The sequence below is a fragment of the Lagenorhynchus albirostris genome, chromosome 13 (genome assembly GCF_949774975.1).
Source record: "Lagenorhynchus albirostris chromosome 13, mLagAlb1.1, whole genome shotgun sequence".
NCBI lineage: Eukaryota > Metazoa > Chordata > Mammalia > Artiodactyla > Delphinidae > Lagenorhynchus > Lagenorhynchus albirostris.
Window position 1 is genome coordinate 20736437 of NC_083107.1, and position 14866 is coordinate 20751302.

Below are 14866 nucleotides of genomic sequence, written 5' to 3' on the forward strand. Positions count from 1 at the left end.
TGGTTCTTATGGGGAAAGATTGTTTACATTTTGTGTTTGATTTTTCGTTTCTGTCTTTTCGGAACTTTTGATAGAAAAATGGCACAAAGGACACTTCCCTAGAGGGGACAATGTTTACCTGTCTGCCTTTCTGTCTTCCGACTCTCCCATGAGAGTGACCCTCCCCTAGGGAATGTTATCACTTTTAATTTAGTTACAAGTAGTCAAATTGATAGTAGTTTGGGATTTTTTCCTCTTTTCTTAGCTTAGGAAAAATATGTGCCCTTCCCTGGTGGCGCAGTGGTGGAGAGTCCGCCTGCTGATGCAGGGGATGTGGGTTCGTGCCCTGGTCCGGGAAGATCCCACATGCCGCAGAGCGGCTGGGCCCATGAGACATGGCCACTGAACCTGCACATCCGGAGCCTGTGCTCCGCAATGGGAGAGACCACAAGAGTGAGAGGCCATGTACCACACACACACAAAAAAAGTAAATTTTTGAAAAATAGGTCAAAAATTCAGCAATGCCCTCTTCTCATTCCTTCTACCCCATGAATCCAGCCCTCTCCACCAATGTGAGTGACTTTAAAGACAATGGCTAATGAATACGTGGTTTTGCTCTGAGAGAGGAAGAAGGAGCAGTGCATTTATTGACTATGGATCAGGCTGGGGCTGCTGCCATTGCCTTCATTCATCAAATTGGGATGAAATGCTACAGAACTGCCTTCACTCATTTAGTTTTCCAGGATTGGGGAATATGGTCACTGACACAGCCCAGAGCCTTGGGTGAGCTCTTATATTCCTTTGCAAGACACACCCATATTTAGAGCGAAGAGACAGATGGACGTTTCAGTCACCCACCTTAAGGTGTTGGAGGGCAGGATGTCTGTCAATTTAACTATGACAGTTTTACCACAAGAAGGAAATGTGAAAATTCTGTCATTATCAAAAGTGAGTTCATATTTCACAATTGTCCTCCAAAGGCATACTTTATTAATCAAGATCCTATTACAATTTACTCACTAGGATAGATTGTTATATCTTTTCAGAGTCTTTTAATCTAAATGGTATCTTTTCCCACAACACTGTGTTTCTCAGGAATTCAAGAAGCATGAGCCATTCTGTGTTTCTGATTGTTATTATTTACTTTTTCTCAAATAATTGTTTTACTGTAGCAAGATTACTTCTCAACTTATGCTATCTATATTTCCATGAAATATTGGTTTTTCACACTTGAATTTCCACTGAGCTCTAAATATAGTTATGGCTTTGCATTTAAATATTTTTCGTGAACTAAGTTCTTTTTCCTTTGTAACAAAAGAATCTGTTGTTTGTCCTATCCTTCCTGTTAGATTATTTGTGTGTTCTACTGACTTTTGGATTCTGAGGACATGAATCAATTACAAGCTCAGTTGCATTGACTTCATCTCACACAAGCTGGCCTATAAAAACCACTTGAGAGTCAGGGTCTGCAGAGAATTCCAGCTTAACATATTCCCAGGCTGACCAAAATAAACCTGAGCCACTTAGCATGTATCTCATCCTTGCCAAAATTGCCAACTCAGAAGTAAACATGACTAAGGAATTTTTCTCAGTATCCCCACATGAAGCTGATCACCCTTCCAAGTAGAATGCAAAAATAAGTGACCCTTCTTCTACAGCTAAATGACAGTTTGTGAGGCAGTTGTCAGTAGCCCAGGGGAGTGAGCACCTTGATGAAGTAGAGATCTAACTTACATGCAATGTAGGATCAGGTCTACAATTTCATCCATCTCTTGCTCTTACCCTTGCTTAACCCTCTCTCATTCTTCCTTTGATTCTGCATCATTTGACTCTAGTCCTCCTAGGCTTGAAATTCCTCCATTGCCTCTTATTATATCACGTTATTATTATCCATCAAGGAAGTTCCATCTCTCAGAAGATCAGCAAGGCAAGTTTCCACATTTCATTTTCCTTAAGATTTTGGCTCATCTATTGAGTTGTGAGATGATTATGAAGTTGCTTTAAACCTAGCTACCATGTAGAAGAGGCAACACTGAACCACCGTCTCCTCTTACTTTCATTTCCTTCTCTGACCTCACTTATCTGTGACACTTGTCATCCCCATACTCACCTCCACTTATCATCCAACATTTATTTAATTCTACTGAACAATTTAAAAGAAATACATGTGTATGCCTGCAGGAGTGAGCACTTGAGACATCAACCAGAAGAAATACTCCAGTAGATGTGCCCCTTAAAAGTTAAAACCACATTTTGTGCCACAGTTGCCTATCAGGGAAGAGTCGGGGAAAGAATAAACTTCACCTGTTCCTGGAAAAAGTGCTGACCTGTTAATGAGAAACAGGCAATATCTGTGGCAATTCCCAGGCTTTGCTGGGAAGAGACTCCTCCCCATGGCGGGAATCTCCTTGAACCAAAGCCAGGCCCTTCCCATGACCCTGTCCTGGCTCCCCGATCCTGTTATTCATTTCAGTGCCACTCCCTCAAATCCTCTTATAAAAACCCAGTCTTTTCTGCCCTGAAAAACCAGTGCTGATCCCTTGCAAGAAAAGTAAGTAGGTGCTGAGACAAGATGACACCCCTGACAGGGGTTTCACCTCACATATTTCAGGGAAGGTATACAAGGATCCCTGTCCTCAGAGAATGCAGGAGCTCTGAGAGCAGGCAAAGGCAGTCCTGGGAGGCCTCAGGTGTAGTAGGATATATAGATTTTCAGATTCTTTCCAGAACTATGGAAGGGGATGGAAGCCATCAAGATGGATTTATTCCTAGGGAACTAGACAGAGGAAAAGACAAGAGGTACAACAGGGGGTTTCTCATAGTCTCTCTCTGACCACCCTTTTTTTAGTTCTCTGGTTGTCTCCGCACATCACAGACAAAATGATGCCTTCCATGGGCGTCCCCAGCCTGTCCTGGATGCTGTTCTCCTGCCTGATGCTCCTGTCTCAAGTCCAAGGTGAGACTTTTCTGCCTCTAGCACTGGGTTCCCAGTGTTTGCTCAGGGCCAAGAAGAGGAGGAAAGCTCCTGTGTGCCTCCCGTGGTAATGGCACATCCCCACACAACAACACTGCCTGCAATTCCTGCATCATCACCCTTCCTTCAGGGTAACTAGTGGTGGGAGGTACCTCAGTGGTCCAGTAACAGTGGGATGAGATGATTCTCAATTTTCAGTAGTGTCTAATTTATGTGGGCATATTAAGGAGGGAAAGCATAGAGTGTCAGTAATGAGATGAGTAGAAGGAGAATGACTGGAGGATCCAGTGTAGAAACAGTCAGCCAAGACGAGGAGAAGGCTTGGACTTTTGAATAAGGCAGATGAATAAAAAGAAAACAGACCATCTCCCAATTACTAGGTCTACCTTATGATTAAGAAAAACTCCTGGAAATATTGGCACTGGTGACAGGCAGTCAGGAGTTTGGTGTCACTGCCTCAAGCTGTGGCACCACAGATATTCCTCAAGGTCACCTCCCCACTCCAATCCCCTCTCTCCATTTTGCCCCATCCCTCTCCTTTATTTCTTCCTCGCCAGGGGAAGATTCCCAGAAGAAACTGCCCTCTGCACGGATCAGCTGTCCGAGAGGTTCCATGGCCTATGCGTCCTACTGCTATGCCTTGTTTACAACACCTAAAACCTGGATGAATGCAAACGTGAGTGCTGGGATTTGCAGTTCGGGCTGGTAAGGAGAAGCAAATTAGAGACAGGGTTTGGGGGCTGGGAGTTCCATTCTCTAGAGTTTCTTGAGGGTGAGAATGAGCACCTCATCTTTTGCAAACACAATCCCTTCTCACCTACCTTGTCCCTGCCCTTCCCTCAGTGAGGGTCTCAAGCTCCTCCCCAGTCTCTCCCTTCTCCACACAGATGGCTTGCCAGAAGAGATCCTCAGGACAACTTGTGTCTGTGCTCAGTGGGGCTGAGGGATCCTTCGTGGCCGCCCTGGTCAAGAACAACTTGAAAACTGTCTCAGACGTCTGGATTGGGCTCCATGACCCCACAGAGGTACACTTACATCCTCTCTAGTCTGTTACCTCCCAGGATGCTATGGCCACCCAGGCCTGCTCGCTGTCCCCTGTGCCTGCCTAGGAAATAACGTAGAGATCCCTAGAGCTTGGAGGTCAAGGGGGTAATTGGAGAATGGAGGGCCTTGAGACCAGCTGCAGAGCTGAGTTCTGTGCAGGTCTCCAGTCTCCAGCTAAGGTTAATCTGCCTCTTGTCAAGCTTTTACACAGTTCACACACCACGTCTTGATTCAGTTTGCTGTGCATCCCTGAGTCTGTACATGCTGCCCTTAGCAAGTGCTAAATGAGTATTTAGAATTGATGCATTTTTCCCTTATAAAACATATGTTGTCTTGGAGGTTCAGAGGGTAATCACAAATGTACCACCAAATGTAGTTCACACAGTGTCAAGTTACTCTGAGGGCTTCTATTCGTCTTTGTGATTATTGACTTTTGAATTTGCCAATAGAAGCAAAGAGTTAGGGATTGTTTCCCAGAGGAGAGCTGTTGGGCCTCACCTGGTAGACCAGAACTAATTCCACGATGCTGGGGAGGGTAGCAGGTGTTCCAGCTGAGGGAATCGTGCCAGGAGACCTCTAAAGGCCTTTCCACTTCACCTGACTCCATCCTCTGCTCTATAGGGCTCTGAGCCCAATGGCAGTGGATGGGAGTGGAGTAGCACTGATGTGCTCAATTACGTTGCCTGGGAGAAAGATCCCTCCACCAGCTCATCCCCTGGTTATTGTGGGAGCCTGTCCAGAAACTCAGGTAGGAAACAGAGGAGGTCACTTCTTTCCAGCCTTTTCCATCCCCTCATCCCCTATTTCTGGGTCTGGTCTTCAGAGAATCCCCCTGGGATGGAACTGCTCATCTGTTCCCATCCCCTCTCACCTCTCCTTTCTTTCTCTCTCTTTCCCCTGGAGTGGGACCCTGGTGAATTTGAGGGAGAGCCTTTGAGTCCTAGGCCAGAAGCTGGGATGTGTCCCCATTGGTTTCTCACCAGCTCCATTCACTTGAGCTCTTCTGTCTCTTCAGGCTATCTGAAGTGGAGACATTATAACTGTTCTGTGAACTTACCCTATGTCTGCAAGTTCAAGGGCTAAGTCGGATGGGAAGTCACTAGCCTGAGTCTGGTGTGCAGCTCATCATGGACTTGGAACCAAGAGTGAAGACCTATCCCAGAAAGGGGAATCCTCCCCACACCCCCAACCTGACCCCCTCATTCTGGCCTTCCCTGTCTCTCAGCCTCATTTCAGGCATTTGTGTGTGTGTGTGTGTGTGTGTGTGTGTGTGTGTGTGTGTGTGTGTGTGTGTATGCATAGCATGGCCTGAGGTCTTGTAGAACAGTAATAAATATCTTATTCCAAACTTACCTGCTTTTGTGCTCTTGTCTTATAACAAGACTCTGAGGAAGAAGTTTGTATGGGAAGAATCTAGGGGTGGCCTCTGTCAAGTTTCATCCAATTTCCTTGGAAAATGACTGAATGTACATTCCCACCAGTGTATTTGTGATGAGTATGTAGGTCCTGTTCCCTTAGGAATTGGGTTGTGTTATACAAAGGCATTGCTTCCCCACACACTATACTGCCCATTCCTCCTGATGGTATGATACAAGCAGCCTTCGTGTGGTCCCATGCTATTTATTATAGAATGCACTTCTGAAATCATTTGCTGTGAAGGATCATGAAGGATCTATTCCTTTTCTTTAATGTGAAATCCACCTTGGATCATGACTTTTATAAAATATAGTCAAGAATAAATTACTTGGACTGACATGCAGATCATTGGCAGTTGTCACTGTTTTAAGAAAGAAGCAAACTGTAGGTATGGCACTCCATGATCCCAAACTTTACTACAAAGCAACGGTAATGAAAAGAATATTGTACTCAAAAAAAACATACATATAGGTCCATTGAATAGAATAGACAGCCTTAAACTAAACCCATACTTATATGGTCAATTAATCTTCAACAATGAAGTCCAGAATATACAGTGGACAAAAGACAGTGTCTTCAACACTGGTGTTGGAAAACTGACAGCTTCATGCAAAAGAATCAAACAGGACTGCTTTCTCACACATATACAAAATTGAAATCAATATGGATAAAAAACTTGCATTTAATACCTGAAACACTAAAACTGCTAGTAGAAAAACATAGGGAGTATAGTCTGTGACATCCTTCTTTTTTTTTTTTAGAGGAATTTTGCCTTAAAAAATATATATATGTATATATATATATTTATTTACATATGGCTGTGTTGGCTCTTCATTTTTGTGCAAAGGCTTTCTATAGTTGCAGCAAGTGGGGGCCACTCCTCATTGCGGTGTGCGGGCCTCTCACTATCGCGGCCTCTCTTGTTGTGGAGCACAGGCTCCAGATGCACAGGCTCAGTAATTGTGGCTTAGGGGCTAGTTGCTCTGTGGCATGTGGGATCTTCCCAGACCACCACTCGAACCCCTGTCCCCTGCATTGGCAGGCAGATTCTCAACCACCGCACCACCAGGGAAGTCCTGTGACATCCTTCTTAACAATATATTTATGGATCTGTCTCCTCATACAAGTGAAACAAAAGCAAAAATAATCAAATGCGACTAAGACAAAATAAAAAGCTTTTCCACAGTGAAGGAAACTATCAACAAAACAGAAAAACGCCTTCTAACTGCGAGAAAATATTTGCAATAGGGGGTCAATGTCCAACATACTCGAAGAACTTATACAACTCAACATCAACAAAAATCAAGTACTCTGATTAAAAAATGGGCAGAGGATCTGAGTAGATATTTTTCCAAAGAAGACAGCCAATAGGCATATGAAAAGATGCTTAGCATCACTAACCATCATGGAAATGCAAATCAAAACCACAATAAGGCACCACCTCACACCTGGCATAATGGGTATCATCAAAAAGACAACAAATTACAAGTGTTGGTGAGGAGGTGGAGAAAAGAGCGCTCATGCACAGTTGGTGGGTAATTGGTACAGCCACTATGGAAAACATTATTTCACAAAATTAAAACTAGGACTGCCAGGTAATCCAGCAAATTCACCTCTGGGTGTTTACCTGAAGAAAAGAAAAACACTAATTTGAAAAGATAGGTACACTCCAATGTTCATTGCTGCATTATTTACAATGGCTAATGCACAGAATAAACCTAACTATTCATCAACATATTAATGGATAAAGAAGATGAGGAATATATATTTTATATGTATAAAATTTATATAATAGAATATTACTTAGACACAAAAAAAACTGAAAGATTTTGTGACAATATGTATAAATCTAGAGGGTTTTGTGCCAAGTGAATTAAATCAGAGAAAGACAAATACAATATAACCTTACTTATATGTGAATTCTAAAATATAAAACAAACAAATGAAAAGAAATAAAAGTATTCATAGATACAGAGAACAAACAGGAAGTTGCCAGTGGTAAGGGGTGTGAAATATGGGAAGGGGATTAAGAGGTGCAAACCTCCAGTTATAAAATAAATAAGCCATGGGGATGCAATATAGGAATATGGTCAATAATATTATAATAACTTTGTATGGGGACAGATGATTACTAGACTTATCATGCTGATCATTTTATAATGTATGCAAATATCCAATCATTATGTAGTACAGCTGAAACTAATGTAATATTGTATGTCAATAATATTTCAATTAGAATTATCAGTAATACTGTATCAGTATGGTTCATCAGTTGTATCAAGTGGTAAGTCCCTGTATTACCATTTCAACAATTCCATACATCTAAAACTATTCTAAGAATTAAAGCCTTTTTAAAAATGAATTACTAAAATTGAAATATAAAAAAGAGTTACATATGCTAAGAAACCATTTATAAAATTTTAGATTTCATAGACAAAACTAATCTGCCAAATTGCTATAAAAACTTCTAAAATTTTACCCTGGATTTCTGTAGTTATCTTGCACAGGTATGGCAACAAACAGTTTGAGGATGAGCAGCATTTCATGGACCACACAATTAGTTCCTTATCCCTATAGTTGCTGAATGGTATCACTTTCCTGAGTACTTGCAAGAAATGCCCAGTAGGTTTTCTGTCCTGTGTCCTGGAAACATGCTCTGGCCTCAGTCGGGACTAGAGTTGGGAAGGCTTAATATCCTGTGGGGTCTCTACTCATATTTTTTGAATAAATAAAAAAAGTGAATAAATGATGATTTATTTGAAAAGAACCACTTACATGAGTGAAGACGGTTGAAATTTTCATTGAACCTAAATATTTTTAGACCATTATACTACTCACTACCTCATTTCCGACACATCTTGTGTAAAAATATTTGGCCAATTGCCCCATCTGAAATGGGGATGTCACCTTGGTCAAAATCTTCTATGTGGGCCAAGAGCCACTCAGCATTGCTACATAGGTATATTTGCCAGATAAAATAGAGGACTCCTAGCTAAATTTGAATTTCAGATAAGCCACAAATAGTTTCTTGGTATTAGTGTATATCGAATATTTCATCTTTGCTCAATTTGACAGATATTGCATATTTGCCAAATCTGGTGATACTACATATGGAGGTTTTCATTCTTAAATAAATAGATCAGATGAATTGACAGTGTCTACTTTCCTTAATTGACATTTAGCAAGTTTCCTATACGCTTTTAAGATAGGCAATCTTTCTTCAAAGAGAGAATCACCCATTACATCTGAAACTAGGTAAAAGTGTATCTTTTCCTTTCCGTAAGGAATTTTTTCTATTATTATCTGTCAGAGTTAGGAAGTATTTTCCCTTTATTCTCTACAAGCCTGTATATAATATTTAAAATATGTGTTTTGGGGTAGTTTGGTAGGACTCTTCCAAAAACACTCTAGACCTAAACTTTTCTTTGTAAGAATGTATTTTTAATATAGATTAATTTTTTAAGATAGATATAGTAGATTTTAAGATTTTCTTGATTTCCTCTAGAAGAATTCAGAATTTTTCAACCTAGATATTGAAAGAAAAAAAAAAAAAGCTCATTTAGGGATGGCATGATTAAAAAAAACCAATAATGACAATGATTCCAGGCACTCTGTATTAAATCCAGCATCTCGGCAGTAGTGGTGCTCCATAGTTCCTTGATTGTGTTCCACTTTTATTACAGCTTATTGAGGAATAGTTGGTAAATACAGATATCTGCACATAATGTATATAACTTGGATAATTTGGACATATGTATACATATGTGTTACCATCACTGCAAACAAGGTAGTAAATATATCCATCACCTTTGAAAGTTTCCTTGTGTCCCGCTTCTTGGTTTGTTTCTTTGTTTCTGTGGTAACAACACTTAACATGAGAACTACACTCCTAATAGTTTCTTTTTTTTTAAACAGTTTTTTAAGTGCACAATATCTTATTGCTAACTATAGCCACTGTGTTGTACCACAGATTCCGTAAGCTTTTTCTATATCTATTGATGATTGTGTGCTATTTACCCTTTATTCTATTAATGTGATGTACACTGTTGATTGATTTGCATATGTTGAACCATACTTGCATCCGAGGAATAAGAACCACTTGTTCAGAGTGTATTATACATTCAATGTTCTGTTGAATTCGAGTTGCTAATACTTTGTTGAGGATATTTTCAACCATGTATATCAAGAATATTGACCTGAAGAGTTCCTTATTTATGGTGTCGTTATCTGAACATATTTCAGAATGGTTACTTATCTCTTCACCATAAGAATCTGGTGGGTTCCCAGAAAGAAAAAGCCATGAGAGAGTGGAGACTCCCTAGACAGGGGCCTCCAGGAGTCTCTCACTCATAAAGCCGTTCCACACTCAGCATCCAACAAGTTGTCCAAATAGTAATTTCATGTTTCTAAAAGTTTATAGACCTAGCAGTTCTGATCCAAGTAAGCAGAAATGAGAAGGTATCTATGTAATGGGGTGCCTCGACAGATTGCCCAAGAAAAGGAGATTACCCCAGGAAAAGTTGTTGGTGCTAAAATTATTCAGATTTTTTCCTGTTTTAATAAAGAGAGTGACAACTGCCAATGATCTGCATGTCAGTCCAAGTAATTTATTCTTGACTATATTTTATAAAAGTCATGATCCAAGGTGGATTTCACATTAAAGAAAAGGAATAGATCCTTCATGATCCTTCACAGCAAATGATTTCAGAAGTGCATTCTATAATAAATAGCATGGGACCACACGAAGGCTGCTTGTATCATACCATCAGGAGGAATGGGCAGTATAGTGTGTGGGGAAGCAATGCCTTTGTATAACACAACCCAATTCCTAAGGGAACAGGACCTACATACTCATCACAAATACACTGGTGGGAATGTACATTCAGTCATTTTCCAAGGAAATTGGATGAAACTTGACAGAGGCCACCCCTAGATTCTTCCCATACAAACTTCTTCCTCAGAGTCTTGTTATAAGACAAGAGCACAAAAGCAGGTAAGTTTGGAATAAGATATTTATTACTGTTCTACAAGACCTCAGGCCATGCTATGCATACACACACACACACACACACACACACACACACACACACACACACACACACAAATGCCTGAAATGAGGCTGAGAGACAGGGAAGGCCAGAATGAGGGGGTCAGGTTGGGGGTGTGGGGAGGATTCCCCTTTCTGGGATAGGTCTTCACTCTTGGTTCCAAGTCCATGATGAGCTGCACACCAGACTCAGGCTAGTGACTTCCCATCCGACTTAGCCCTTGAACTTGCAGACATAGGGTAAGTTCACAGAACAGTTATAATGTCTCCACTTCAGATAGCCTGAAGAGACAGAAGAGCTCAAGTGAATGGAGCTGGTGAGAAACCAATGGGGACACATCCCAGCTTCTGGCCTAGGACTCAAAGGCTCTCCCTCAAATTCACCAGGGTCCCACTCCAGGGGAAAGAGAGAGAAAGAAAGGAGAGGTGAGAGGGGATGGGAACAGATGAGCAGTTCCATCCCAGGGGGATTCTCTGAAGACCAGACCCAGAAATAGGGGATGAGGGGATGGAAAAGGCTGGAAAGAAGTGACCTCCTCTGTTTCCTACCTGAGTTTCTGGACAGGCTCCCACAATAACCAGGGGATGAGCTGGTGGAGGGATCTTTCTCCCAGGCAACGTAATTGAGCACATCAGTGCTACTCCACTCCCATCCACTGCCATTGGGCTCAGAGCCCTATAGAGCAGAGGATGGAGTCAGGTGAAGTGGAAAGGCCTTTAGAGGTCTCCTGGCACGATTCCCTCAGCTGGAACACCTGCTACCCTCCCCAGCATCGTGGAATTAGTTCTGGTCTACCAGGTGAGGCCCAACAGCTCTCCTCTGGGAAACAATCCCTAACTCTTTGCTTCTATTGGCAAATTCAAAAGTCAATAATCACAAAGACGAATAGAAGCCCTCAGAGTAACTTGACACTGTGTGAACTACATTTGGTGGTACATTTGTGATTACCCTCTGAACCTCCAAGACAACATATGTTTTATAAGGGAAAAATGCATCAATTCTAAATACTCATTTAGCACTTGCTAAGGGCAGCATGTACAGACTCAGGGATGCACAGCAAACTGAATCAAGACGTGGTGTGTGAACTGTGTAAAAGCTTGACAAGAGGCAGATTAACCTTAGCTGGAGACTGGAGACCTGCACAGAACTCAGCTCTGCAGCTGGTCTCAAGGCCCTCCATTCTCCAATTACCCCCTTGACCTCCAAGCTCTAGGGATCTCTACGTTATTTCCTAGGCAGGCACAGGGGACAGCGAGCAGGCCTGGGTGGCCATAGCATCCTGGGAGGTAACAGACTAGAGAGGATGTAAGTGTACCTCTGTGGGGTCATGGAGCCCAATCCAGACGTCTGAGACAGTTTTCAAGTTGTTCTTGACCAGGGCGGCCACGAAGGATCCCTCAGCCCCACTGAGCACAGACACAAGTTGTCCTGAGGATCTCTTCTGGCAAGCCATCTGTGTGGAGAAGGGAGAGACTGGGGAGGAGCTTGAGACCCTCACTGAGGGAAGGGCAGGGACAAGGTAGGTGAGAAGGGATTGTGTTTGCAAAAGATGAGGTGCTCATTCTCACCCTCAAGAAACTCTAGAGAATGGAACTCCCAGCCCCCAAACCCTGTCTCTAATTTGCTTCTCCTTACCAGCCCGAACTGCAAATCCCAGCACTCACGTTTGCATTCATCCAGGTTTTAGGTGTTGTAAACAAGGCATAGCAGTAGGACGCATAGGCCATGGAACCTCTCGGACAGCTGATCCGTGCAGAGGGCAGTTTCTTCTGGGAATCTTCCCCTGGCGAGGAAGAAATAAAGGAGAGGGATGGGGCAAAATGGAGAGAGGGGATTGGAGTGGGGAGGTGACCTTGAGGAATATCTGTGGTGCCACAGCTTGAGGCAGTGACACCAAACTCCTGACTGCCTGTCACCAGTGCCAATATTTCCAGGAGTTTTTCTTAATCATAAGGTAGACCTAGTAATTGGGAGATGGTCTGTTTTCTTTTTATTCATCTGCCTTATTCAAAAGTCCAAGCCTTCTCCTCGTCTTGGCTGACTGTTTCTACACTGGATCCTCCAGTCATTCTCCTTCTACTCATCTCATTACTGACACTCTATGCTTTCCCTCCTTAATATGCCCACATAAATTAGACACTACTGAAAATTGAGAATCATCTCATCCCACTGTTACTGGACCACTGAGGTACCTCCCACCACTAGTTACCCTGAAGGAAGGGTGATGATGCAGGAATTGCAGGCAGTGTTGTTGTGTGGGGATGTGCCATTACCACGGGAGGCACACAGGAGCTTTCCTCCTCTTCTTGGCCCTGAGCAAACACTGGGAACCCAGTGCTAGAGGCAGAAAAGTCTCACCTTGGACTTGAGACAGGAGCATCAGGCAGGAGAACAGCATCCAGGACAGGCTGGGGACGCCCATGGAAGGCATCATTTTGTCTGTGATGTGCGGAGACAACCAGAGAACTAAAAAAAGGGTGGTCAGAGAGAGACTATGAGAAACCCCCTGTTGTACCTCTTGTCTTTTCCTCTGTCTAGTTCCCTAGGAATAAATCCATCTTGATGGCTTCCATCCCCTTCCATAGTTCTGGAAAGAATCTGAAAATCTATATATCCTACTACACCTGAGGCCTCCCAGGACTGCCTTTGCCTGCTCTCAGAGCTCCTGCATTCTCTGAGGACAGGGATCCTTGTATACCTTCCCTGAAATATGTGAGGTGAAACCCCTGTCAGGGGTGTCATCTTGTCTCAGCACCTACTTACTTTTCTTGCAAGGGATCAGCACTGGTTTTTCAGGGCAGAAAAGACTGGGTTTTTATAAGAGGATTTGAGGGAGTGGCACTGAAATGAATAACAGGATCGGGGAGCCAGGACAGGGTCATGGGAAGGGCCTGGCTTTGGTTCAAGGAGATTCCCGCCATGGGGAGGAGTCTCTTCCCAGCAAAGCCTGGGAATTGCCACAGATATTGCCTGTTTCTCATTAACAGGTCAGCACTTTTTCCAGGAACAGGTGAAGTTTATTCTTTCCCCGACTCTTCCCTGATAGGCAACTGTGGCACAAAATGTGGTTTTAACTTTTAAGGGGCACATCTACTGGAGTATTTCTTCTGGTTGATGTCTCAAGTGCTCACTCCTGCAGGCATACACATGTATTTCTTTTAAATTGTTCAGTAGAATTAAATAAATGTTGGATGATAAGTGGAGGTGAGTATGGGGATGACAAGTGTCACAGATAAGTGAGGTCAGAGAAGGAAATGAAAGTAAGAGGAGACGGTGGTTCAGTGTTGCCTCTTCTACATGGTAGCTAGGTTTAAAGCAACTTCATAATCATCTCACAACTCAATAGATGAGCCAAAATCTTAAGGAAAATGAAATGTGGAAACTTGCCTTGCTGATCTTCTGAGAGATGGAACTTCCTTGATGGATAATAATAACGTGATATAATAAGAGGCAATGGAGGAATTTCAAGCCTAGGAGGACTAGAGTCAAATGATGCAGAATCAAAGGAAGAATGAGAGAGGGTTAAGCAAGGGTAAGAGCAAGAGATGGATGAAATTGTAGACCTGATCCTACATTGCATGTAAGTTAGATCTCTACTTCATCAAGGTGCTCACTCCCCTGGGCTACTGACAACTGCCTCACAAACTGTCATTTAGCTGTAGAAGAAGGGTCACTTATTTTTGCATTCTACTTGGAAGGGTGATCAGCTTCATGTGGGGATACTGAGAAAAATTCCTTAGTCATGTTTACTTCTGAGTTGGCAATTTTGGCAAGGATGAGATACATGCTAAGTGGCTCAGGTTTATTTTGGTCAGCCTGGGAATATGTTAAGCTGGAATTCTCTGCAGACCCTGACTCTCAAGTGGTTTTTATAGGCCAGCTTGTGTGAGATGAAGTCAATGCAACTGAGCTTGTAATTGATTCATGTCCTCAGAATCCAAAAGTCAGTAGAACACACAAATAATCTAACAGGAAGGATAGGACAAACAACAGATTCTTTTGTTACAAAGGAAAAAGAACTTAGTTCACGAAAAATATTTAAATGCAAAGCCATAACTATATTTAGAGCTCAGTGGAAATTCAAGTGTGAAAAACCAATATTTCATGGAAATATAGATAGCATAAGTTGAGAAGTAATCTTGCTACAGTAAAACAATTATTTGAGAAAAAGTAAATAATAACAATCAGAAACACAGAATGGCTCATGCTTCTTGAATTCCTGAGAAACACAGTGTTGTGGGAAAAGATACCATTTAGATTAAAAGACTCTGAAAAGATATAACAATCTATCCTAGTGAGTAAATTGTAATAGGATCTTGATTAATAAAGTATGCCTTTGGAGGACAATTGTGAAATATGAACTCACTTTTGATAATGACAGAATTTTCACATTTCCTTCTTGTGG

At 42.2% G+C, this 14866-nt stretch overlaps 2 protein-coding genes across 4 annotated transcripts; one reads left to right on the forward strand and one right to left on the reverse strand.

Moving 5' to 3' along the window:
• Window positions 1-2859: 2859 nt before the first annotated feature.
• Window positions 2860-5086, forward strand: LOC132531487 (lithostathine-like). Of its 2 annotated transcripts, XM_060169303.1 has the most exons (5): window positions 2860-2935; window positions 3511-3629; window positions 3841-3978; window positions 4619-4745; window positions 5013-5086. In XM_060169303.1, exons 1-5 carry the CDS (start codon window positions 2860-2862, stop codon window positions 5078-5080), a joined length of 528 nt encoding a protein of 175 aa, XP_060025286.1. In that variant the 3' UTR covers window positions 5081-5086. The 2 variants fall into 2 exon arrangements, with proteins under 2 accessions (XP_060025286.1, XP_060025287.1); XM_060169304.1 differs by lacking the exon at window positions 3841-3978.
• Window positions 5087-10668: 5582 nt separating this feature from the next.
• LOC132531488 (lithostathine-like) lies at window positions 10669-12895 on the reverse strand. Of its 2 annotated transcripts, XM_060169305.1 has the most exons (5): window positions 12820-12895; window positions 12126-12244; window positions 11777-11914; window positions 11010-11136; window positions 10669-10742 (listed from the first exon to the last, which is right to left on the reverse strand). In XM_060169305.1, exons 1-5 carry the CDS (start codon window positions 12893-12895, stop codon window positions 10675-10677), a joined length of 528 nt encoding a protein of 175 aa, XP_060025288.1. In that variant the 3' UTR covers window positions 10669-10674. The 2 variants fall into 2 exon arrangements, with proteins under 2 accessions (XP_060025288.1, XP_060025289.1); XM_060169306.1 differs by lacking the exon at window positions 11777-11914.
• Window positions 12896-14866: the final 1971 nt, after the last annotated feature.

Excerpts from the sequence above, each read along its gene's own strand:
- LOC132531487 (XM_060169303.1), top strand. The coding sequence starts at position 2,860 with ATGATGCCTTCCATGGGCGTCCCCAGCCTGTCCTGGATGCTGTTCTCC. Across the intron at positions 3,630-3,840 it reads AAACCTGGATGAATGCAAAC|ATGGCTTGCCAGAAGAGATC; the intron begins GTGAGTGCTGGG and ends TTCTCCACACAG. Across the intron at positions 3,979-4,618 it reads GGCTCCATGACCCCACAGAG|GGCTCTGAGCCCAATGGCAG; the intron begins GTACACTTACAT and ends TCTGCTCTATAG.
- LOC132531488 (XM_060169305.1), bottom strand. The coding sequence starts at position 12,895 with ATGATGCCTTCCATGGGCGTCCCCAGCCTGTCCTGGATGCTGTTCTCC. Across the intron at positions 12,245-12,819 it reads GCTCCTGTCTCAAGTCCAAG|GGGAAGATTCCCAGAAGAAA; the intron begins GTGAGACTTTTC and ends CTTCCTCGCCAG. Across the intron at positions 11,137-11,776 it reads GGCTCCATGACCCCACAGAG|GGCTCTGAGCCCAATGGCAG; the intron begins GTACACTTACAT and ends TCTGCTCTATAG.